Raw genomic sequence first — 26856 nt, forward strand, 5'->3', positions numbered from 1 at the left:
CTTTCTTTCTTTCTTTCTTTCTTTCTTTCTCCTGCAGGACCTGGGGATAACGAAAGTGGGCCACATGAAGCGAATTCTTCAGGGAATTAAAGAATTCAGCCGGAGTCCACCGTTAGCGGAACTGTAACCGTGCCAGCTTCCTCCGTCGAGGAAGCGCTACTTACACAAAGGTGTAGAAGCTTGCGGGTTCCTGCCGGGCGAGTAAAGGGCCAGCTTGTGAGAAGAACATATTCCTCTGTTCAGGGCGAGAGGTTTGATGAACGAGCGGGATGTGGGCAACCCGAAATATTTTGTGCGTCTAAAAAAAAAAGAACTTTATTGTGAGAAGTAATCAAAAATGTCTCCCATCGCGGTCAACACGTTTTCCTGGGTGGCATTTGCGTTACGGGGACCCTGGCAATCCATGCGGTTCCTTTCCGATCCAGGTCCCTTTCAACGCGGCGACACAATTTTTTTTTAAAGAATATGAGATTGCTCTCTTTGACAAGTCTTTGGAAGCCAGTGGTGGGATTCAAATACGGGAACAACCGGTTCTCTGCGTGGATGCCACTTCCGGAAGTCTGTCCAGGGCCTGGGCAACAAAAAAATTGGCTACCGGTTCTGCCAAAATGGTGCGAACAGGATGAATCCCACCACTGCTTGAAGCCTAACTTTATCTGGAACCTCTGGCGTCTCATAGACTTGATCCCATCCGGGTGTTTCGGCGACGCCGGTACCTCAAACTATAACTCTCTTGGGTTTCTCCCCCCCCCCTTTTCATTGGCCGAAAATAATGTTGAATGCCGTGAACGGAGATGCTTAAAACTCCTGGCTTCTTGGCCCAAAACCGCCTGCCTGTTTACATGACACTTCTTACACTTGAAAAACTTTTATATCTGTTTTTTTAATAAGGTTTAATTTATTACTCGTTTTGGGGTTAGGGATTTTTATTTTTATTTTCTTCCTGATGTGACGTAAAGATGCTGCGCGCGGCGGACCGGCTTGCCATATTCTAGCTGTGAAAAAGGTCTTAATATATACTCTGGCTTCTTCAGGTAATTTCAGAGTATTGCGAAAATGCTAGAACAGGGCAGATTTTTGGGGGGGTTTTGGTTCCCGAAGGAGGATGGTCTGAACATTTTTCTTTACGATGGATAAAATATGCAACGCTTACTTCTCTTCCTTTAAGAAGCTCCAAGTTTACCTCGAATGTCGGAGCTTCAAAATGTGGCGGTCTGGTCGACTCAAAAGCGCGTCAGATTTGGCGAACACCGGGACCCGATTATGCCATTCGAATGAAATCTTGGGAAATCATATAGCCCTGTCTTTTAAGCATGCATTTCCTCCCCCATCCCCCCCAGTTTAGAGATGGATTTCGCCTGGTCAGAAAGATTGCTATCCAATCATTTGTTAATCTGGATTGGAACATTTAGTGGATCGGGCCAGAAAAAAAACATTCCTTTTCTGAAAATAGAGCTTCAGCTTGAGAGCCAGGAAATCTCTGGATTCTAGGATTCCAGGAAGACCAGCAGAGCAATTCACAAAAGTTGAGATGGTGTCTCAATGGTGTTGGCTACGGACTCACCTCCCACTCTGGTTGAACTACAGCTCCCCGCATCCCCCCCCCCCCCGCTGGTCTACGGAGATTCTCAACCATGCAGGTCATGGTTTTCCCAAAGGTGCTTTTTCCAAAAAAGACAACTGGATTTTCTTGGGTGTTTTTCCCCTTCTCCTCCCCCCCCCTCTGAAAACGTTTCATTTCTCATCCTAGAAGCTTCTTCACTTCCCAATGAACTGAAGAAGCTTCTTGGATGAGAAGTGAAACATTTTCAAAGGGAAAAAAACCCCCACAAAACCAACCAAGAACATCCAGTTCCCTTTTGGGAAAAGCACCTTTGTGATCTCCCGCTGTTGATATTGTGAACTCTTAAATGCCTTCTACCATCTTTTAAAGCACTAAAAGCTAACCAGGATGCACGCTGGCTGAGGAATTCTGGGAACTGAAGTCCACAAGTCATCAAAGGGCCAAGTTTGAAGACCCCTGTCTTAAATGTAACAAACAAAATGGAGGCTGGCTAAGGAATTCTGGGAACTGAAGTCCACAAAAGGGCCAAGTTTGAAGACCCCTGTCTTAAATCTAACAAACAAAATGGAGGCTGGCTGAGGAATTCTGGGAGTTGAAGTCCCCAAGCCATAAAAGGGCCAAGAGACTGGACAGCCATTTGCCTGAAATGGTATAAGGTTTCCTGCCTGAGCAGGGGGTTAAACTAGATGACCTCCAAGGTCCCTTCCAACTTTATTATTATTATTATTATTATTATTATTATTATTATTATTATTATTATTATTATTATTATTATTATTAAGTTTGAAGACCGCTGCTCTAGATCAATCGTTTGTTTCCAGTTTGGGTTCCTTTAAGAACCCAATGTCCTGCTTCACACATTAGACTTTAGCTTTTCTCCTCTTGCTGAGTGTCAATTATAGGAAGTCCTCAGCTTACAGCAGTTCATTTAGTGACTGTTTGAAGTTACAGCGGAACCAGTTGTTAAGTGAATCTGGCTTCCCCATTGACTTTGCTTGTCAGAAGGTAGCAAAAAGGGATGACATGACGCCAGGACGTTGCAACCGTCATAAATGTGAGCTGTTTGCCAAGTATCTGAATTTCGATCATGTGACCATGGGGATGCTGCAATAGTGTGAAAAGTGGTCATAGGTCCCTTTTTTAAAATGCCATTGTAACTTTGAACAGTCACTAAACGAATTGATGTAAGTCGAGGAGCATAAGCTATAAGTTATTGAAAGTCACAGAGATGGACAATAGACTAGCCTTGCCCAGCTTAACTGCCACTAGAGATAGCAACCTCTACTCGAGCAGACGCCTACGATCAATATTCAATGTTTATTTAGGTTCAAGATGGCTTAGTGTTCACGTGCAAACCCTCGGCATGGAATTGTGTGCAAGGAGAAGGAAGTGCAAGGAAGAGCAACTAAGATGATTAAGGGCCTGGGGATAAAAAAAAACATATGAAGAACGGTTACAGGATTTGGGTATGGCTAGTTTAGAGAAAAGAAGGAATGGGGGGGGGGAGGGGGGCGATGATAGGAGTATCCCAGTATTTGAGGGGCTGCTATTTTTTTCCAAAGTCTCAACATCTTTTTTGCAATCCAGTTTTGCTCACAGCATGAGGAGAAAAAAAAGATGTTGAGATTTTGGAAAAAGTGCAAAGAAGAGCAACTAAGATGATTAAAGGCCTGGAGACGAAAACATACCAAGAACGGCTGCGGGACTTGGGTTTGGCTAGTCCACAGGTCTGCAACCCGCGGCTCCGGAGCCGCATGCGGCTCTTTCAGCCGTCTCCTGCGGCTCCCAGTTCTCTGCCATGCGCAGTCCAAAAAAAAAAATGTAGGACTAAAAAAGTTCAACCAATCAATTGAAATATGCAGGATAGGTGCATATCTCGCCTTGGCTCCACTCTTCAGTTAAACCCCGTTCTGTGCATGCGCACATGTACGCACTTGCACACACATTTTTTGCGGCTCCCAGTTTTTCCTTTTGTGAGGGAACCGGTTCCGAGTGGCTCTTTCACTGTTTCAGGTTGCTGACCCCTGGGCTAGTCTAAAGACAAGAAGAAATAGGAGAGACATGATAGCAGTCTTCCAGTATTTGAGGGGCTGCCACAAAGAAGAGGGGGGAGGGGTCAACCTATTCTCCAAAGCACCCGAAGGCAGGACAAGAAGCAATGGATGGAACTTAATCAAGGAGAGGAGCAACCTGGAACTAAGAAGAAATTTCCTACAGTGACAACAATTAACCAATGGAACGGCTTGCCACCAGAAATTGTGGTTGCTCCATCACTGGAGGTTTTCAAGACTGGCCAGCCACTTGTCCGAAATGGTCCGGGATCTCGTGCTTGAGCAGGGGGTTGGACTAGAAGACCTCCAAGGGCCTTCCAACTCCTATTCTGATCGGTCTGAAGAGCAAAATGCTTGTAAACTGACCTCATGAAACCGTCGTGGAAAATTCATTATCTTCTCAGCAGTTGCATTAACGTTTTCCCCAGATTGCATTGTTAACTACACTCATTTTGATATTTTGCCGTACCTATCGCATTCTTGGTTCACAAACGTGCCAATGCCGCCTTCCGTGGTGCAATAATCCTTTTTTCCCCCCCCCCTTCCCTTTCTTAAAGCATCCTGGTGGGTTAAAAAAGAAGAAGAAAAAGGAATTAACATAAAGCTGCCATGCACAGAAAAGAAGGCTAGAATTATTTTTAATTTAGTCACGATTACTCGCTTTGTGGGGTTCCCCCCTTTCAGAATATTAATATGCTGTTCTAGGGAAGTAAACAGTGCTGAATGCAGAAAATTAGATATATATTTTTTTTAAAGGGAAAAAAACACCCTTTTTTTTGTTAACTCCTGGAAGTAGAATTTCCCTGCTGGTTCCTTGTGATTTCATTAGGCAGAGTTCTACAGCTGCGCAAAAAGATTAAGTCTTCATTCTACTCTTACTTTTTTTCGGTCCCGAAAAATACAAACGAAGCCCTTTTAGGAAAATGGTAGTAAGTCAGCATAGATATTGCGGATTCCCCCTCCCCCCAATCCTTAATTCACGGTTATTTGATTAATATAGTCCTAACTTTCTCTGTTGAAGTTAGCAGGTCAGAAAAGGGGATCACGTGACCCCGGGACACTGCAACCGTCGTAAATATGAGTCAGTGGCCAAAAGTCTGAATTTCTGATCACGCGGCTGTAGGGGTTGTTAGGTGTGAAAAATGGTCATAGGTCCCTTTTTTCAGGGCTGTTGAAAACTTCAAACGGTCACTAAATGAATTGCTGTAAGCCGAGGACTACCTGGGTCTGGAAGGTGTGGCGCCAGTTTAATATTTTAAGCTGGCGCTTCAGTGTTCAAGCAGTGAAAAACCCAGTGAGAAAGTGCCGGGTTTTTTCCCCCCCCCAAATAATGGGTTGACCGCAAGAATTTGAACACGCACGTTGTAAGAGTTGCCATGTTAGTCGAGGGGCGAATCGCTCTTGACTTCAAAGCTTGAATTGCGCAGAGGCAAGCGAAGCAAACTTGTCACAAACTTAATAATAATAATAATAATATAAAGTTGGAAGGGACCTTGGAGGTCATCTAGTCCAACCCCCTGCTCAGGCAGGAAACCCTATACCATTTCAGACAAATAGTTGTCCAGTCTCTTCTTAAAAACTTCCAGTGTTGGGGCATTCACCACCTCTGGAGGCAGGTTGTTCCACTGGTTAATTGTTCTAACTGTCAGGAAGTTTCTCCTTAGTTCCAGGTTGCTTCTCTCCTTGACTAGTTTCCATCCGTTGCTTCTTGTCCTGCCCTCAGGTGCCCTGGAGAACAGCTTGACTCCCTCTTCTTTGGGGTAGCCCCTGAGATATTGGAACACTGCTATCATGTCACCCCTCACCCTTCTCTTCGTTAAACTACACATACCCAATTCCAGCAACCGTTCCCTATATGTTTTAGCCTCCAGCCCCCTAATCATCTTGGTTGCTCTTCTCTGTACCCTTTCTAGAGTCTCGACATCTTTTTTACATCGTGGTGACCAAAACTGGATGCAGTATTCCAGGTGTGGCCTTACCAAAGCATTGTAAAGTGGTATTAGTACTTCACGCGATCTTGATTCTATCCCTCTGTTAATGCAGCCTAGCACTGTGTTGGCTTTTTTGGCAGCTGCAGCACTTATAACGTCCTGGTATTGAAGGATAGTTAACGAAATCTCTGCAGCACCGAGAAGGCAAAAGCTAACCGGAGCGATTGAAATGTTATCGGAAGCTCAGTTAGGTTATCGGGGAGCTGTCTTAAGTATCGTGGGAGCAGCAACTTCTGAACAACGTTGCAAGACACTTGAATGGCCGATCAATGTTTCTCTGGCGTTGCTTCTTCGGCGAGGCGTGATTTAATGGATTTCCCTGCTCCTCGATAAGTTAAATTGCCCAACGCACCGAGTTACAAATTCAACACACATCCGCTAAAGCCAAGCCACATCTCGACGAGTCGCAAAACCAGAGCTGTTTTCTTGCCGTTTGTGATGCAAAAACCCAAAACAAAACAAAAAAATAAAAAATGCAAGGGGTCGAGGCGACAAAACTTTTCACAGCTAAGGTGATCACACTAGTACACACACAACTGCTCCGCAGCGGGCAAGAGTTGTATGACGTCTGAGAATGAGGTATACGGGTTGTCCTCGACTTACGACGGCAGTGGTGCCCAACATTTCCGTTGCTAAGCGAGACAGTGGTTCAGTTGAGTTTTGCCCCATTTTACCACCTTTCTGGCCGGAGTTTTTAAGTGAATCATCTGGTTGTTAAGTGGGGTTTCCCCCATTGACTTTGCTTGTCAGAAGTCACGTGACCCCGTGGGATGGTGCAACCGTCATAAGTACATGCCAGTTGCCAAGCATTTGAATGTAAATCACGTGACTGGGGATGCTGCAATGGTCGTAAGGGTGAAAAACGGCCATAAGTCACTTTTTTCCATGCTGTTGTAACTTTGAACGGCCACTAAACGAACTGTTGTAAATTGAGGACAACCTGTAACCTCTCTCTTTTTAAAATCCTATTTACTTTTTAAAGAAGCTTTTGATAAGGCACCATATAACTCTAAGCGGGAAAGGACTGGAGGGCGTTGTGTTATGTTGCTCTGAATCTATTAATTTGTCCAGAATAGTATAGCCTCTGCTGCTTGAACAGGGGGTTGGACTAGAAGACCTCCAAGGTCCCTTCCAACTCTGTTATTCTGTTAATAAGAAAAATCATATGCTCCTAAAGCCACTCTCCGTTTTGAAGAAATGGAATAAGATTCCCTATGCCAGGGGTAGGCAACCTCGGCTCTTTTATGACTCATGGACTTCAACTCCCAGAATTCCTGAGTCAGCTATGCTGACTCAGGAATTCTGGGAGTTGAAGTCCATGAGTCATAAAAGAGCCGAGGTTGCCTACCCTTGCCCTATGCCAATTACTTTTCTGCTTAGATTTGTAAATATTTTCCCATAGTATGCTTGGTTTGGTGTCAATTTTTGGATAAATGGTGCAAGTGACAAATAATGGGGATTGTGGAAAATAGGATTTCTTAATACAGAAATGATCAGGAACATCGAGATGAGATTATAGTTTGGTGTTACTCAACCTTGGAAGTTTCGTGAGCTTTCTGACTGGCTGAGGGATTCTGGGTTTAGAAGCCAACACAACTTAAATTTTCCAAGGTTGGGAAACAACTCCAGTCTAGACATCAGGTTCAACTATTTCAGAAAATTCAAGTGGTAAGACTCCCCCCCCCACTTTTAAACTAAGCCAAGATGTCCAGGGGTAATGCTTATGGAAAAGCCAGTTAGTTAAAGCTTTTAATAGGCTATTTTTTTTACTCAGTGGAATTGAATAATTTATTGTTTCACACACAAGATGTTCCTTTAACAAGCGTTTTGCGCTACACAGCGCTTTCTCTAAAAATGAACGTGCCGTGCAATTATTATCCAGTTCACGATAAACTGAAGCCGTTGCAATTCTTATCCAGTTTTCCTCTAATTCACGAGGGTTTGGGGGAGGCAAGAATGGAAACATCAAGCTGCAGTAGTAAATTAAAGTCAGGTTTTATTGGGAAATACTTGCAATTACTATTAAAGGAATTAGCTTTCGATACTTGGTCCTTGGGGAAAAAAATAGTCAATAGATTCGGGTAGGTTAAAAACAACAACAACCAATATGGCATTCCACCCCTTTTTAATTTGAACGGCATGTGCAACACACCTAAAAAAGGAGAGAGAATTCAACTGTGTGCTCACAGCCACATCTTGAGTCCTTTTAATCAATCAATCAATCAATCAATCAATCAGAATAGAGCTGAAAGGGACCTTGGAGGTCATCTAGTCCAACCCCCTGCTCAGGCAGGAAACCCTGTACCATTTCAGAGAAATGGCTGTCCAGTCTCTTCTTAAAAACTTCCAGTGTTGGAGCATTCACAGCTTTTGGTGGCAGGTGGTTCCATTGATTAATTGTTCTGTCAGAGAATTTCTCCTTAATTCTAGGTTGCTTCTCTCCTTGATTAGTTTCCATCCATTGCTTCTTCTCCTGCCTTCAGGTGCTTTGGAGAATAGCTTGACTCCCTCTTCTTTGGGGCAGCCCTTCAAATATTGGAATATTGCTATTAATGTCACCCCCGGTCCTACTTTTTTCTAGACTAGCCCAACCCAAATCCTTCTTAAGTTTTAATCTGCAGGCCTTTAATCTTCTTAAGTTGCTCTTCTCTGCACTTTTCCCAAAGTCTTCATGAAACAATCGCTTATTTGTTCATTGGTCAAATATTGAGGGCTAATTCCTTTAACCATCAACTGCCCATTGCAGCCAGTTATCCAGGATGGTATGTGATCTGCTAGCTTGAGCAGAGGGTTGGACCAGAAGACCTCCAAGGTCCCTCCAACTCTTGTTATTCTGCAACTCATTCAGACTTTTCATCAACAATGGTAAGAGCAGATTAAACTTTAAAACAGATTTAGGATTTGCCCATATGAAACCATTGTTAAAATGTCCAGGGAAAGAAACCATGTTTTTTTTTACCTAATGCTTTAAAGTCTGCAGCTGTGGACTCATAAAAGAGCTATCCCACCCCCTAGAATTAAGATTCTTCAGGACATGGCTGTCATAATAGCCAGTGTCATAATTTTGTTCCCGATCTGTGTGATTTAGCAGAAGCTAACTTTTTCTCTGCTTGATTTCATTCCTCTTGGGAGAATGTTGATTACACCAGTCCCTCTATTTTTAAATAGATAAAGGAACCAAATAATAAATGATGCCAAGAGTTCATTTAAAGTTAGTGGGAGTTATTTCAATCATGCACATTGCTTGTTTTGAATTTACTTCATACGCATGAAAACATCCAGAGTCAGCCAGAGGCTAAAACAATCTAAATAATCTCCATGCATGTTATGATTACAGGTATATGCAATTACAGGTAAGTCCTTGACTTACAACGGTTCATTCATTCACTGACCAATAGGAGTTTTCAAAGCACTGTATATCCAAACTCGAGGATCTCCAAATTAGAGTAGCTTTGGAGTAAATTCTGCAGATCACCCAAGGCTGCAATATAGTTTAAATCATCATCATCATCATCATCAAAAATTTAAAACTTAACCCATGATAAAAAAATCTGCTGAGCAGAGAACGCTGTAAGTTTGGGAATATATTTACTTGTATTTTTTTTTAAGAAACGGTGAGTTTCTGTTGTTTACATACTGCTTACAGCAGCACAGGTTTATTTTTTAATATATATATATGAAAAAGGAGATATTTATTGCATATCCTATTTTGAGAGATGTTTTATGTGTGTTTTGCACCTTTGGGATATATTGTTACATTGCTGCGTGCAGAATATTTGGGCGGTTTCTGTTAAATCGTAATTTTATGATTCCTAAGTGACCAGTTTTGGTGTGGGGTTTTTTTTTGTGTGCCTTTTTATTATTGGATGCATGATTACTTATTTATTATTGTATGGAGGTCACGGAGACGTGTATTTTTGTACACTGTTGGAAACAATGGTTGACTTTATTGTACTTTTATGAGGGCCCCTCCATTCCAGGGTGCCATTTGCTCTTCCTTCTGAAATAAACACACCCGTACAAACTCCCAGTGTGTCCTTTTTTTTAATTTTACCTTTTTTTTTCTTTTTTGAAAGTTTGATTTAATGGATTTAAACACCCAGGCTTTCCTTTTTTTTTCTTTTAAAGAGGGAGGGTTATCCTTCAAGAACAATAAAATAATAAAAGCATCCAGTTGACCCAACCACCGGAAGGACAAGAGGAGAATGGGAACACTTGAAATTAAAAAAAAACACAAGAGAGAGAGAGAGAGGGAGGGAGGGAGGGAGGGAGGGAGGGAGGGAGGGAGGGAGAGAGAGAGAGAGAGAGAGAGAGAGAGAGAGAGAGAGAGAGAGAGAGAGAGAGAGAGAGAGAGAGAGAGAGAGGCAAGACAATTCCAGGCCAGCAAGGCTGCACAAAAGGCAACTGAACCTTCGCACTCCACTTTAGCACAACACAACAACAACATGCACCTCGCCTGAGCTCAGTTCCTGCCCCAAACCTTAAGCGATGTTGGTGGCAATGCTAAACTCCGTCCGTCCGTCCATCCATCCATCCATCCGTAGAGGGATATATATTTATGTATGTATGTGTATATTAGATGATAGATGATACTTAGCTAGATAGACCTTCATCCATCCATCCATCCCTTTTTCTTTCATGTCTCTATATCTATCTGCCTGTCTGTCTGCCTGCCTGCCTATCATCTATCTCTACCATCTATCAACTTTCTCTAGCTATATCTCTATCTCTACTTACCTTCCTTTTTCTTATCTATCTATCTATCATCTATCTATCTATCATCTATCTATCTATCCTATCATCTATCTCTACTTACCTTTTCTTTCTACCTACCTAACTCTATCATGTCTATCATCTATCTCTACCATCTATCATGTCTGTCTGTCTGTCTGTCTGTCTATCTATCTCTATCTATCTATCTATCTATCTATCTATCTATCTATCTATCTTATCATCTATCTCTACTTACCTTTTCTTTCTACCTACCTAACTCTATCATGTCTATCATGTCTATTTTTCTAGCTATCCATATATCATCTTTCTTTTCTTTTGTCTATCTTTTTCTTCTATCTAATCTACCATCTATATCTACTTATTTTTTCTTTTTCTTTCTTTTTCTTCTTTATCTATATCTATCAATCAATCATATAATCTATATATATCCGTCTATCTATCTACCTATTATCTATTTCTAACTCTATCTCCTAGGTAACTACTTACAGGTCTCAACTTACATCCATTTAGTGATGCCAAGATTCAAAGTCACAACAGCACTGAACAAAATGACGTGACCATTTTTCACACTTGCAACCACTGCCACCCCCCTCACGGTCACATGATCAGAATTCAGAGGCTTGGCCACTGGCAGGTACTTATGACAGTTGCAGCGTCTCCCGGAGGGTTGCGTGATCCCCTTTTGAGACTTTCTGACAAGCAAAGTCAATGGGGGAAGCCGGATTCACTCAACGACCGTGTTCCTAACTTAAGAACTGCAGTGATTCACTTCATTGTAGCAAGAAAGGTTCTGGAATCGGCCAAAGTCATGCATCAACCATCTGGCTTTGCAATGGACATTGTGGCTCGTTCAACCGTCGTCCGATGCCTGCAGGGCCCAGTCTTGATTCCTTTGCAGACGCTCAGTTGCACAACGCACCCTTCACCTTGCAGGGTTAGCCTATTGCATTACATCTACTAACCACATGGAGGCCCTTGGAAGCCCCCCTCTCCCCTTGTTTTATTCATTTCAGGGCCCCATTTCCTGACCCCCAGGAACTTCCAAATTCACTGCAAGATTCTTGACTCCATTCTTAGGCCGAAACGGCAGGAACAGCCTTAGTTCAAAATGTTTTTTGCCTGCCTTTCTTTCTCCTTAGATTAACAGTGTCTTAGTTAGATGGAATTGTGGGAGGAAGACAATTCGGGGCCCAAGCCACGTTAATCTGAGTTTATTTAAGGCCACGAGCTTCGCTTGCCCAGTGCAAAAGGAAGAGATTCAGTGGCACAACCTGCTACAAGGACCTTGTTTTACTCACCTTTCGAGTGGTTGTTAAGGTAGCTTAGTGCGTGTTAGCAAGGCGCATTTGTTTTCTTCTTCATTTATGTCAGGGGTAGGCAACCTCGGCTCTTTTATGACTCATGGACTTCAACTCCCAGAATTCCTGAGTCAGCATAGCTGACTCAGGAATTCTGGGAGTTGAAGTCCATGAGTCATAAAAGAGCCGAGGTTGCCTACCCCTGGTTTGTTATTACAAAACTTAAAATACATTGTGTTGTTCCAATACATTGTTTGTGTAACATGACTGCAGATAAATGACTGTTCAATTGCAATTTTAATTTCAGTTTTAAGACTTGCGGGCTTTAATTCCCTGAATTCCCCAGCCACCCAAGGAATTCTGGGAACTGAAGTCCACCAGTCTCAACCTCCACGAGTCTCTGTTCTATGGCTTAGATTTTATTTTTTATTTATTTCTTTTAAAGAATTTAGATAGCCCCCCCCTACTTGCTCCCAGCCACTCTAGGTGGCTTAAAGACAATACAAACGCAATGTAGATAATAATAATAATAATAATAATAATAGTAATAATAATAATACTAATACTACTACTACTACTACTACTACTACTACTAATAATAATAATAATAATAATAATAATAATATAGATGGCTTAAAATAGGAACAGGGTTTATTTGGTTCACCTGCTCTTACCCAGATCTGCAAACTCAGCGAATTTCCCTTCTCCAAACCTTGCCCGGTCAAACTGCAGCTGGCACCCGCAAGAGAGAAACCCCCACAAAGACTTCGTGCGTTTTGCAGGTTAAGACCCCCCCCAACCCCCAACCCTACATTGCGTTTGCTCCTGGGGAGGAAAGCCAAGGCAAACCTAGACAGCACAGTAAAAAGCAGAGACATCACCCTGTCAACAAAAGTGCGTCTAGTCAAGGCTATGGTCTCCCCAGTTGCAATGTATGGCAGTGAAAGTTGGACCATAAGAAAGGCTGAGCGCCAAAGAATTGAGGCCTTTGAACTCTGGTGCTGGAGAAGACTCCTGCGAGTCCCTTGGACTGCAAGGCGATCCAACCGGTCAGTCCTAGAGGAGATCAACCCTGACTGCTCTTTAGAAGGCCAGATGCTGAAGCTAAAACTCAAATACTTTGGCCACCTTATGAGAAGGAAGGACTCACTGGAGAAGAGCCTCATGCTGGGAAAGGTGGAGGGCAAGAGAAGAAGGGGAGGACAGAGAAGGAGGTGGCTGGATGGAGTCACTGAAGCAGTAGCCGTGAGCTTAAATGGACTCCAGAAGATGGTGGAGGACAGGAAGGCCTGGAGGAACGTTGTCCATGGGGTTGTGATGGGTCGGACACGACTTCGCAGCTAACAACAACCACAACCCCCTTTAACGTCTTGCAGCGCCCCCAAAACCACTTCCGCTGAGTAGCAGTTGCAATCTTCGGGTTCAGCACACACACACACACACAGACACCCCTTCCCCAAGCAGCGTTCGGTCTTCCCCCCAGAGAGAACTTGGGGAGGGGGTTTTTTTTGCCCTTCCAGGCTCAGCCAGTTGCGCCCCACGGAAGCCTCTGAAGGGTCCCCCAAAAGGCGGGGCCGTGGAGGAGAGGGGCTTAGCCAAGGCGGAGAGGGAGGGGCGGCGGCGGCGGCATCTGGGGGACCCTCCCCCAATTGCCAACCGGGATCGCCCCCGGGGCGCTTTGGAGAGCCCCAATACCGAAGGGGAGCGGGGTACCCCCCCCTTTCCAGGCGCAGCGCAAAGCAGGGCGCATGGGGGGCGCGCGCTCCAGGCGGCGGGGAGACCCCCCCCCTCCTCCTCCCAGCCCTGCCGCTGCCCGGGGAGACCCCCCCCTCCCCAGCGCACCCCGGTGTCTTGCAAGGAAGTCTCCGCTCTCGCGAGAAGCGGCGGCGAAGAGGAGGAGGAGGAGGAGGAGGAGGAGGAGGAGGAAGCGGCGGCGGAGCCACGGAGCAGCCAGCTGGAGAGCTCCGGCCAGGGTAGGAGGATGCGCAGGCTGGCCAGGCCAGGGGGATCCGGCGGGGAGAGGGGAGGGGGGGACCAAAGCGTGTGGCTAGGGGCTGGGGGCGACCCCCCTGCCTCGTCCCCGCTTTGCAACTGGGGGAGGGTCCCCCAGATGCAGCCACCCCCCCCCCACGTACACACACACACACACACACACACACACCCGCTCTCCGCCTTGGCTAAGCTGCCTTCCCCGGTCTTGAATTCTCCCCTTTGCAAGGCTTTTTTTTTTTTTTGGTGGGGGGTTTTCTTTTAGCAGGATTCCCCCCCCCCCCGCCGCCGCTTCTGAGTTGGAGGAGGAGCCCTCCCACCTTTTGCAGGGCTTTGCGTGCAGCAAACCTCCCCTCCCCTCTTTTTTTGAACTGGGGGGGGTGTGTGTGGAGACAGGAGCAGAGGGGTCCGCCACACGCCCCTTCCCAGGCGCTTCAGGGCTTTGGGGGGGCCGGGGAAAAAAAAAAAAGCTGGGATCCCCGGGTTCCTGGCCATTCAAGGGGAGTGTCTCCTAGTAAGGCCCCACAAGGGCTTCCCCACCCAGATTTTATATATGCCTGTTTGTATGTCTATATCTGTCTGTCTGTCTGTCTGTCTGTCTGTCTGTCTGTCTGTCTGTCTATCTATCTATCTATCTATCTATCATCTATCTATCTATCATCTTGTCTATCCGTGTCTGTCTGTCTGTCTATCTATCTATCTATCTATCTATCTATCTATCTATCTATCTATCATCTTGTCCATCTGTGTCTGTCTGTCTGTCTGTCTGTCTGTCTGTCTATCTATCTATCTATCTATCTATCTATCTATCTATCTATCTATCATCTTGTCCATCCGTGTCTGTCTGTCTGTCTGTCTGTCTGTCTATCTATCTATCTATCTATCTATCTATCTATCTATGTATCTATCTATCTATCTATCTATCTATCTATCTATCTATCTATCTATCATCTTGTCCATCCGTGTCTGTCTGTCTGTCTGTCTATCTATCTATCTATCTATCTATCTATCTATCTATCTATCTATCTATCATCTTGTCCATCCGTGTCTGTCTGTCTGTCTGTCTATCTATCTATCTATCTATCTATCTATCTATCTATCTATCTATCATCTTGTCCATTGTGTCTGTCTGTCTGTCTGTCTGTCTGTCTGTCTGTCTGTCTGTCTGTCTGTCTATCTATCTATCTATCTATCTATCTATCTATCTATCTATCTATCTATCATCTTGTCCATCCGTGTCTGTCTGTCTGTCTGTCTGTCTGTCTGTCTATCTATCTATCTATCTATCTATCTATCTATCTATCTATCTATCTATCATCTTGTCCATCCGTGTCTGTCTATCTATCTATTAACTATCTATCGATATGTGTGTGTATGTATATATGTATACATGTATGTATGTATATATGTGTGTGTGTGTATATCTATCTGTCTGTCTATCTATCTATCTATCTATCTATCTATCTATCTATCTATTTATCTATCTATCCACACACACACATATGTATATATGTATGTGTCTGTTTGTGTGTATGTGTATAGGCAGGTAGTCCTCAACTTATGAGCCCAAAATTTCTGTGCTTAAGTGAGACATTGCTTAAGTGAGTTTTGCCCCATTTATGAGCTTTCTTGCCACGGTCGTTAAGCGAATCACTGCAGTTATAAGTTAGTCACCCGGTTAAATCCGGCTTCCCCACTGACACTACGTGTCCAAAAGTCACCAAAAGGGGATCACGTGACTTTAAGAAATAGCAACGGTTATAAGTATGGATCAGCGGCCAAGTGTCTGAATTCGGATCACATGATCAAATGGGGATTTTCACCCCCCCAAAGGTCGTAACTGGGAAAAATGCTCCTGACTCATATTTATGACACAGCAATAGTCATAAATATGAGACAGTTGCCAAGCGGTTGAATTTTGATTAAGGGGGTTGCTACAGAGGTCGTAACTTTGAAAAGTCATTTTTTTTCAGCGCCATTGTAATTTTGAAAGGTCACTAAGTGAACCGTGGTAAGTTGAGGACTCGCTGTGTTGCTTTTTGAAGAGTTAAAACGTCTGCCAGTGTTTCAACAACCTTGTGGGCTAAGAAAGCAGAGCAAAGATTTTTAAGTGGAGTAGAAGCGGTTCAAATACCGACATATAGTAACAACAACAACAACAACAACAACAACAACAATACAGTTGGAAGGGACCTTGGAGGTCATCTAGTCCAACCCCCTGCTCAGGCAGGAGACCCTATGCCATTTCAGATAAATGGCTGTCCAGTCTCTTCTTGAAAACCTCCCGTGTTGGAGCATTCACAGCTTCTGGAGGCAGGTTGTTCCACTGGTTAATTGTTCTAACTGTCAGGAAGTTTCTCCTTACTCCTAGCTTGCTTCTCTCCTTGATTAGTTTGTTTCCATGTTCCCCTTCTTGGCTCACCTGGACTTTCTTTGTAAATAATTTAGGCAGAATGGTTTCTGCGTTGTTGATTTAAGCCATGGGGTGTGTAAGGGGAACTAAATACTTCAAAGAGAGAGAGAGAGAGAGAGAGAGACAGAGAGAGAGGAAAAAAAAACAGTGAAAATGTTACTTTTTCGTTGGCAACAAGCAATTCACACTTTCCTTTGGTCAGGCCTGTTCTGCAGTTTTGCTAAGCTGACCGATTCCCCCTTGTTCAGAAATTCCGTTCAAATACCGTTGAAGGATCAGTTTTTTGTGTTTTATGCAGGCGTCACCTGTGTTATAAATACCTCCCTCATTTGCACCGTTCCGGTTATCGGATGGCCTATCGTTATACTTTGCATTTAATCTTTCTTTACGGTTGAAAGTTAGAATTGGATCTCAAGTTACATATAATCTGTGGACATAAAATGGAAGCAGAATAGATTGAAGAGCTGGTTACATACAACTACAGCTGCGTCAGCCCTTACTATGAGCACACTGTATCAGGTCATTGCATTAAACAATTTCTACCTATGACTAAAGTTACAGGTAAGTCTTCAACTTAAAACAGTTCATTTAGCGACCATTCAAAGTTGCAATGGCACTGAAAAACTGACTTGTGACCATGATTCACACTTACGACCGTTGCAGGGCCCCCCCCCCCCCGCATGGTCCCAGGTTTGACATTTGGATGCTTGATACTTACTTATTTATTATTTAAATTTATGACAGTTTTCAGCGTTCCGAGGTCACGTTTGCAGCCTTCTGATGAACAATGTCCACGGGGAGAAGGCAGATTCGCTTAGCGACCGTGTTACTCCCTTAACAACTGCAGTGACTCCCTTAGCAACGGCGGCAAGAAAAGGTCGTAAAATGGGACGAAGCTTACGGAACAAACGTCTCGCTTTAGCCAGATAAATTCGGGGTTGTAAATTGCATGGTTGGTGGAGAGCCGCTAACTTTCCAAATAGTTTTCCAAGCAGGAAATAACCAGCGGGCTTCTTATTTGGGATGTTGGCTTGTTTCATTGTTCGATGGACTTTTCCGCCGGGCGGGGAAAAAAAAATGGAATCCTGACCTTTTCCCTTTTGCGAGACCGTAGATAGATGTTATTGTAGAGTTGGAATATCGGCCGAACGTATTCCATAAAACAATAATCTCCTTGTGTTCGGTTTCCGCCTACTTTTTTATTGCATCCTGCGAGGAAATTGCAGGAGTTTTTCAAAATCTGGGTTTGTCGCGACTGAAAGGAAGGCCAAGCAGAGTTTTTCTATTGATGTTTTTATCCTGAAACTCCCGTTTCCTGTTAGCTTGATTGCGGTTGTCATCAGAGCGAAGTTGGGCAATTCATTTGTTTGAAGGAGCCACACAAGAAACTGAGCTTGTCGTGGAGGCCTACGAAGATGCATAGGCATGCCTGCCTGAAAATACAGGTAGTCCTCGGGTTACGACCTCAAGCCCAACATTTCCGCTGCTAAGTGAGACGTTTGTTGAGTTCTGCCCCCTTTTACGACCTTTCTTCAGTTCTTAAGTGAACCACGGCAGTTCTTAAGTCAGTAACGTGGTGGCTAAGCGAAACAGGCTTCCCCCCCTTGACTTTTGCTTGTCAGGAGGTCGCAGAAGGGGTCAGCTGACCTGCCGGGAGGCTGTGACCGTCATAACTATGAACCAGGGGCCAAGCACCTGAATTTGGATCACGGGGAAGCTGCAAAGGTGGCAAGTGTGAAAAATGGTCACGAGTCCCCTTTTTCCCCCCGTGCCGTTGTAACTTTGTCACTAAATGAACGTTTGTAAGTCAAGGTCTTACCTGTATGTAAGATCATCAGTGCTAGGAGGAAGTGGGGTTTATTGGGGAGGAGGGGGAAAGGAGAAGAGGGAAAGGCTGTGGGGTTCGGGGTGCTGTCTGAGCTTGGGGGTTTTCTTGTAAACGTTTCATTAACCCAAACTAGGTAATGTCGTCAATGCACTGAGGAAGTTCTCTAGCTGGGTCATGAAACGTCTGCAAGAGATCAACCAAGCTCAGAGAGCACCAAGGACCCCACAGTTCTCCTCCTCCTCCTCCTCCTCCTCCCTTCCAGCACTGATGATGTTCCCTAGTTGGGTCATGAAACATCTGCAAGAAATTAACCAAGCTCAGAGAGCACCAAGGACCCCACAGTTCTCCTCCTCCTCCACCACCACCACCACCTCCTCCTCCTCCTCCTCTCTGCAAACTCCTCTACATTCCAGCACTGATGATGTTCCCTAGTTTGGTCATGAAACATCTGCAAGAAAACCCCCAAGCTCAGAGAGCACCAAGGACCCCATAGCCCTCCTTCTCCTCCTCCTCCTCCCTTCTAGCACTGATGATGTTCCCTAGTTGGGTCATGAAACGTCTGCAAGAAATCAACCAAACTCAGAGAACACCAAGGACTCCACAGTTCTCCTCCTCCTCCTCCTCCTCCTCCTCCTCCTCCTCCTCCTCCTCCCTCCTAGCACTGATGATGTTACCTAGTTGGGTCATGAAACATCTGCAAGAAAACCCCCAAGCTCAGAAAGCACCAAGGACCCCACAGTTCTCCTCCTCCTCCACCACCACCACCACCTCCTCCTCCTCCTCCTCTCTGCAAACTCCTCTACATTCCAGCACTGATGATGTTCCCTAGTTTGGTCATGAAACATCTGCAAGAAAACCCCCAAGCTCAGAAAGCACCAAGGACCCCACAGTTCTCCTCCTCTTCCTCCTCCTCCTCCTCCTCCTCCTCCTCCTCCTCCTCCTCCTCCTCCTCCTCCTCCTCCTCTCTGCAAACTCCTCTACATTCCAGCACTGAGGAAGTTCTCTAGCTGGGTCATGAAACGTCTGCAAGAAATTAACCAAGCTCAGAGAGCACCAAGGATCCCACAGTCCTCCTCCTCCTCCTCCTCCTCTCCACAACCTCCCCTCCCAGCACTGATGATATTCCCTAGTTGGGTCATGAAACGTCTGCCCCCCAGCTCAGAGGGCCCCAGGGACCCTTCCTTTCCACCCTGGGCCACAAACATTCTCCTTCATAAGAGACCGCTCGGTCCCCAAGCTAAGAGAGCTGCCTCTAACTCCGGGACCTCGTGGAAAGCTTAGAGCTTCCTGGCAAAGGGATCCGTGCCCCTTCTGAACCTGGGGGTGGCCGGGGGCATTAGCGGCACCTGTTCCGACTCCACTCCATCCCAAGAGGACTTTTTCCGGGATGACGGAAAGCATAAACTCCGGGTTTCAGCTTTCAGGAAACAGGCCGGTGCCCAGGAAAGTGACAGACGCGACTTTAGCAGGAATAAAAATAGACCAGAATGCTTTGACTCAATGTGACATTTTCCCATCTTCAACAGGGACCCTAAGAACATATTGCAAGCCGGTCCTTGACTTGCAATGCTCCATTTAGTGACCGAGACGAAGTTATAACGGCGCTTTTGACCAGCGCAGCATCCCAACGGTTTACGGGATCAAAATTCGAAACCTTGGCAACTGGCACATACTTAGAACGGTTGCAGCCTCCCCACAGTCACGTGATTAATATTCAGATGCTTGGAAACTGACATGTACTTACGACAGTTGCAGCGTCCCGGGTGTGATCCCCATTTGTGGCCTTCTGAACAAGCAAAGTCAATTGGGCAAGTGGGATCTGCTTAACAACAATGCAACAAATGCAAGAAAGGTTGTAACCCGAGGTGAAACTCACTCAAGAAATGTCTCGCTTAGCAACGGAAACTTTGGGCTCGATTGCAGTCGTAAGGTGAGGACCACCTGTAGGTGCCAGACAGACAGACAGATTGCGCAGAAGGAGGGCAGACAGCAATTGTCTTACTTTTAAAATTAATTTGGCAATGCTCGTCTCCGGGAATGTCAATCTTTAAGTGATCTGGCGGACATTTAAAAAAAAAACTAAAAAAAACCCCCTTGCTTTCACAGGTGGTCCTCAGACTTACGACCACAACTGAGCCCGAAATTTCTGTTGCTAAGTGAGACACTTGTTAAGTGAATTTTGCCCCATTTTATCACCACAATTGTTACATTGGTAACACGGTTGTTAATTGAATCCGGTTTCCCCCCATGCACTTTGCCTGGCGGAAGGTTCTCAAAAGAGGATCGCGTGACCCCGGGGCGCTGCGACCGTCATAAGTACATGCCAGTTGCCAAGCCTCTGAACTTTGGTCACTTGACCCTGGGGATGCTGCAACGGTCGTAATTGTGAAAAACGGTCGTAAGTCACTTTTTCCAACTTTGGTCCCTAAATGACCTGTTGTAAGTTAAGGACTACCTGGCATTTTTAAAACAACGAAGATGTTGGTTGGTGCCTTTTAATGGTTTTCATAATACAGGCCCCTGTCTCAAATGGCACAGGGTCTCCTGCTTGAGCGGGGGGATGGACTGGAAGACCTCTAAGGTCCCTTTCAACTCTGTTACTCTGTGATTCTGTAAGGGTCTCCTGCTTGAGCGGGGGGATGGACTGGAAGACCTCTAAGGTCCCTTTCAACTCTGTTACTCTATGATTCTGTAAGGGTCTCCTGCTTGAGTGGGGGGATGGACTGGAAGACCTCTAAGGTCCCTTTCAACTCTGTTACTCTATGATTCTGTAAGGGTCTCCTGCTTGAGCGGGGGGATGGACTGGAAGACCTCTAAGGTCCCTTTCAACTCTGTTACTCTATGATTCTGTAAGGGTCTCCTGCTTGAGTGGGGGGATGGACTGGAAGACCTCTAAGGTCCCTTTCAACTCTGTTATTCTATGATTCTATACGGGTCTCCTGCTTGAGCAGGGGGGGGATGGACTAGAAGACCTTCCAAGGTCCCTTCCAGCTTTATTCTGATTGATAACCAGCCGTCGTCCCAGGAATACCCACCAGGCAGGAAAAAAACCCCCCACAAAATGCAAACACCCATCAGCTTTCTGCAACCTCATGCAGACAATGACGGCATTTTAATCCTCTCTTCTATCCCTCCACTCTGTCAGATTGACTCGAACGATTATCCTGATGTTGCAGATGATAGGTTTATCCTGTTGCGGGTCACCTGAGGTTGTGCTGTTTAGGTCTCGCCACGTGCCTCGCCCTCCGAGACTTTCCTCGGAGTCAAAATTGTGTTTTTTGTGCGTCCCAGTTCGGTTCGACAATGACGCTGGCTTCTGCTTTTGTTTTCGTCCGGCAGTTTTACACCCACACGCAGCGTGTTACCCACGTAGTAATGCAAGAATAAGTACGGTGGTTTCTGCCTGCAGGAATTGCGCTTCACGTGGGCTGCAATCGCTTGTTTGGGGACTTCACTAAACCCATTCTCCAGATGTTTGATGTTTGGTGGGGCTTCTTAATGCTTGGATTGTTCTCTTTTGGGTTGCCTTTTATTGGCGTAAAAACTTAGGAATAAAGGGGAAGGGCTGAGGGTTGGCATGTGGGGTCCCAGCTGCTGTTTGAGCTTGGTTGTCTTCTTGCAGATGTTTCATAACCCAACTAGGTTAACCTCATCAGTGCTAGAAGGCAGAGGGGGGGGGAGAGGAGGAGGAGGAGGAGGAGGAGGACTGTGGGGTCCTTGGTGCTCTCTGAGCTTGGAGATTTTCTTCCAGACGTTTCATGACCCAACTAGGGAACATCATCAGAGCTAGTAAGGAGAGGAGTTTGCAAGGAGAAGGAGGCGGCGGCAATTGTGGGGTCCTTGGTGCTCTCTCAACTTGGAGGTTTTCTTGCAGACGTTTTCATGACCCAACTAGGGAACATTATCAGAGCTAGTAAGGAGACGGGTTTGCAAGGAGGAGGAGGACTGTGGGGTCCTTGGTGCTTTCTGAGCTTGGGGGTTTCCTTGCGGACGTTTCATGACCCAACTAGGGAACATCATCAGTGCTAGAAGGGAGGGGGGGCTGTGGAGAGGAGGAGCAGGAGGAGGAGGAGGAGGACGACGACTGTAGGGTCCTTGGTGCTCTCGGATCTTGGTTGTTTTGCAAACCTTTCATTAACCAAACTAGGTAATATCATCAGTGCTAATAAGGGAGGGGCATTTATGGAGAGGAGGAGGACGAGGACGAGGAAGAGGAGGATATCAATCTATACATACACATATATACATATACATATACAGTACATATACATATATACATATACAGTACATATACATATACAGTACATATACATATACATACATGTATGTATGTATGTATGTATATATATATGTGTGTGTGTGTGTGTGTGTGTGTGTTTAAATTACTAACAGAATTAAAGGAATTAGTAATTAGTAATTAGAATTAGTAATTTACACAAATATATGAACTGTCCGGTGTGACTACAGCCTGTTCGATGGCCTTCAAGATAGGCTGAAAACAGGAAATAAAGATTTGCCCCATATATACTTAGCCTTAGTTTCAGATCTCGTCTTTTCTGCTGTAGCAATCCAGCGATCAAAAGATGTTTTGATGGCCTGGACAGCAATAACATCATCCACCCTATTCATATCGGATGGACGCGGTGATCTTTACTCAGGAAGTAAGCATAAATAGGTGGTCTAATTTTGTCTCCCTAGGAAATGTGAGAAGACGAGAACGCCGTGGAATTACGATTGTATTTTTAAAGTATTAGGAAAATGGAAACCGCTGGCTGATAATTCCTTTCCCGTCAGATCACGCAGTCCGATATAACTAGGCATTTCCGAATAGGAGCTGGCATCGGTGTGGCTGTGTCGATTGCGGGTTAGGATAAATGGTGTCTGGAGAACAGAAGCGTTCATTTGTTCTCCCTGCTCTGAAAAAGATTTAACGAAGGATGGAATTCAGATTTTAGGTGTTCTATTTCATGGCAAATTTAGGTGAGTACGTGCGGATTACGGCTTTTTTTTTTAAAAAAAAAAATCACACGCAAAACCACAAATTTGAATAATAAATACACCAGGACCATCATCTATTAACGATGGTTGATCATTTCTCTGTTTGAAAGAGTGAGAACCGCACATCTTTTATACCAGGACACGGGAACAGACTGGAGGAGGGCAGATAAGCTATAATTAAGTTCTTTTAATGAGTTGTTTGTTTTCTAACTAGGCACGTTCCAAAGGAGACTGAAATTGTGTGCCGTCGGTTTGTGCCCTCTGTGAGGAGACACAAAAAATGCACCTGGTCCAATTGTTCTAACAGCATGTGTTATTGTTTATCCGTCGTTCCAGTTGTGTTCCATGGGTGCTGCAATTAGTTGTTTGGATGGGTAGATGGATGGATAATAACACATATTTTTGTATGTGCAGCGTTAATATGTGGAAGTTGTGGTGTTTTTTTTTTCTGACGAGAAACAGTTGGGTTAGACCTGCCTATGCTGTTAGGAACGCGAAGGAAGATTATTTTTGTGTGTGATTGTGGCTGCGAGGCTGTTGTACGGGCCAAAATGGAAATACTCTGAAATACGCACAGCGAAGGGATGGTTGGTGAAGACGACACAACTAGAGGAGATGGCAAAATTAAGCTGTTTGATTAGAGGAAGATCAACAGCTGCATTGGTCAGGGATAGGAAAGCTTTAGGGACTTTTTTTTGTTGAAAAAAAGAGGAAAATGAACTTGTGATTTAAGGGTTGGAAATTTTGACAGGTAGCTAATGGAAAGAAGGAAATGATAATGTAACTGTAAAATGAGAGGATAAAATATAAATGCATTTATAACCATTGTCAAAAAGGTCAGAACTAACCTTCCTTCCTTTCCTCCATCCCTCCCTCCCTCCCTCCGTTTCCTCCCTCCCTCCCTCCCTCCCTCTGTTTCCTCCCTCTCTCCCTCCCTTCCTTTTCCCTCCCTCCTTCCTTCCTTCTTCCCTTCTTCCCTTCCTTCCTTCCTTCCTTCCTTCCTTCCTCCCTCCCTCCCTCCCTCCCTCCGTTTCCTCCCTCCCTCCCTCCCTCCCTCTGTTTCTTCCCTCTCTCCCTCCCTTCTTTTCCCTCCCTCCTTCCTTCCTTCTTCCCTTCTTCCCTTCCTTCCTTCCTTCCTTCCTTCCTCCCTCCCTCCCTCCCTCCCTCCCTCCCTCCCTCCCTCCCTCCCTTCTTCCCTTCTCTTTCCTTCCTTCCTCCCTCCCTCCCTCCCTCCCTCCCTCCCTCCTTCCTTCCTTCCTTCCTTCCTTCCTTCCTTCCTTCCTTCCTTCCTTCCTTCCTTCCTTCCTTCTTGTTTTTTCTTTATATCTTTTCTCCTATTTTTGTCTTGTTAAAAATTCCTTCCATAAACATTATATTTTTTTAAAAGAACCACTTGGTTAGATTCTGCAATATATTGCATGTCAAGTTGCCTCTGGAGATGTTGCAGAAACTTCAATTAGTGCGAAAAAAATGATTTAATTAGTATTAGGCAATCATCCCTGCAGCTTTTTGCCCTGTGTGACTGCCTTCCTGAGCATGTCCACATCCACTTTAAATTATATGGGATTATATGTGTTGTTGTAATTTATTACTCAGCCGTGCTTCCTCATTCAGTGGAGCCTCTGGAGAAACACTTCATGATACGAACACAACAGTGAGTGAGTCAATAGCATTCTCTGGTTTCTTTTCCAAACCAAGTTGGAGGATATTAGACCAGATTTGCTGAGCCCAACTTCCATACTTGAAGACTCTTATTATGTTCATTAAAAAGGTATTTTTATCAGTCCTGAATCTCCCTGCGTTTAGTCGTAAGACGTGAAAAAAGATAATTAAAGAAGTGGCTTCTGATCTTCTTTGCAGCAGTTATAATCAGATCTAATATGTTATTAAGGGACGCGGTGGCTCAGTGGGTTAGGACGCTGAGCTTGTCGATCAGATGGTCGGCAGTTTGGCGGGTTGAATCCCGAGTGCCGCGTAGCAGAGTGAGCGCCTGTTACTCGTCCCAGCTTCTGCCAACCTAGCAGTTCGAAAGCACGTAAAAATGCAAGTAGAAAAATAGGGACCGCTACGGTGGGAAGGTAACAGCGTTCCGTGCGCCTTTAGCATCTAGTCATGCCGGCCACATGACCTCACGGAGACGTCCTCGGACAAGCGCTGGCTCTTCGGCTTTGAAACGGAGATGAGCACCGCCCCCTAGAGTCGGAAACGATTAGCACGCATGTGCGGGGGAACCTTTACCTTTACCTTTTTAATATGTTATTTATATGTTATTTGTATGTAAGGATGTAGGTTTATACATATGTTGTATATAGCATGTTTAAATGCGTGTAATGTATGTGTACACTTTTGAGAGCAAGCCACAAAATTTCATTTTTAATATGTGCCAATGTGCCCACAGTAAAAATGACAATAAAGGTTGTCTGTCTATCCTATCTATCTATCCTATCTATCTATCTATCTATCTATCTATCTATCTATCTATCTATCCATCCATCTATCCACCCACCTACCTTCTCCTTTTTATCTGCCTACCTACCTACCCATCCATCCATCCATCCATCCATCCATCCATTCATCCTCCTATCTATCTATCTATCTATCTATCTATCTATCTATCTATCTATCTAATCTATCTATCCACCCATCCTCTCCTATCTATCTATCTATCTATCTATCTATCTATCTATCTATCTATCTATCTATCTATCTATCCACCCATCCTCTCCTATCTATCTATCTATCTATCTATCTATCTATCTATCTATCTATCTATCTATCTACCTACCTACCTACCTACCTACCTACCTACCTACCTACCTACCTATTCTTCTTCCTTTGAGGTTTTCGGATGCTTTTTAATGTTTGTTGGCCTCTTGTCCAAAAATATCTATTTTTATTGGCTTCCTAGTATTGAAATATTAATATATAGTTTAAGGTGAGATGTAGCCTACGGTGTATAATAGAACACATCAGGAAAAGAATTTTGCGATGTAAATGAATTAGCTTTGTTCTAGAATTTCCCCCAAAACATGGAAGAAAACAGTTGTGTTTTCTGACCAGTTGGGTAAAACAATTACAAGGAGATTCCCCCCCCTATTAATTAGGCTATTTGGAATTTTTAAAACAACATTCATTGCATAATTTTCTCCAGACCGACCTTAAAACCTCACTTAGATCAGCAACTTTTAGAGATGTGTGGACTTCATTGCCCAGCATTCCCCAGAGAGGAAGACAGAAAAACAGAGTAGTTATTACTATTGTAGTTATGACAATAGATTGGCAAGAGCTAAACACATGTAATTATAGTCCTGTTTTGCATAAGATTAAAACAGTATTTAAGTAAGGGCAACATCTACTCATAATTATCGCTGCAGAGTAGGAAGGCTGGATTTTAACACACTGTTTTTCCTAACATTCTAATTTTGTTCAGTGGAATATGACTTGAGTTTCGGCAACATTTTTTTTCTCTGCATTTATGTATGATTATAGATCCTATTTGTTATGGTCACCCTCCAACTAATTAACCAGCCAACGTCTTAAAAGAATAATGTGACAACACCCTTGAAATTATGATGCTGGACGAGAAAAACATAAACATTGTCTGGGAAAGCAGTGAAAACACCTTAAATCTTTCCAAAACATCAATAATCCTCGACTTATAACGATTCATTTAGGGACCGTTCCAAGGGAGAATGGCACTGGAAAAGGTGACTTATGACCGTGTTTCACACTTACGACTGCTGCAGCATCCCCGGGGTCACGCGATCAAAACTCACTGGCAACTGACTCGTATTTATGACCGTTGCAGAAACCCGGGGAATCCCGTGACTCCGGACTCTGCGACCGTCATAAATACGAGCCAGCTGCCAGGTGTGTGAATTCTGATCGCGTGACCACGGGGATGGTCGTAAGTGTGAAACGCGGTCATAAATCACCTTTTTTTAGTGCCAGGTCAGCAAAAAAGGTTGGTATTTGTATACCCCACTTCTG

At 44.5% G+C, this 26856-nt stretch overlaps 2 protein-coding genes and 1 long non-coding RNA gene across 3 annotated transcripts in view; 2 read left to right on the forward strand and 1 right to left on the reverse strand.

The window, feature by feature from the left end:
* The window catches only part of DGKH (diacylglycerol kinase eta), a 114503-nt gene extending 112213 nt beyond the window's left edge, over positions 1 to 2290 (forward strand). The window contains exon 30 of the mRNA XM_083362295.1: positions 38 to 2290. Coding sequence (XP_083218421.1) covers positions 38 to 127 — 90 coding nt within the window. The 3' untranslated portion in view covers positions 128 to 2290. The remainder of the gene's footprint in view (positions 1 to 37) is intronic.
* The window catches only part of LOC310640200, a 272544-nt gene that overhangs the window by 15396 nt on the left and 230292 nt on the right, over positions 1 to 26856 (reverse strand). The gene's annotated exons all lie outside the window — the stretch shown is intronic.
* The window catches only part of AKAP11 (A-kinase anchoring protein 11), a gene marked incomplete at its 3' end in the record, with an annotated part of 55325 nt that continues 42024 nt past the window's right edge, over positions 13556 to 26856 (forward strand). Inside the window, exon 1 of the mRNA XM_083362573.1 lies at positions 13556 to 13611. The remainder of the gene's footprint in view (positions 13612 to 26856) is intronic.

Source organism: Vipera ursinii, assembly GCF_947247035.1.
Source record: "Vipera ursinii genome assembly, chromosome: 4".
Taxonomy (NCBI): Eukaryota; Metazoa; Chordata; class Lepidosauria; order Squamata; family Viperidae; genus Vipera; species Vipera ursinii.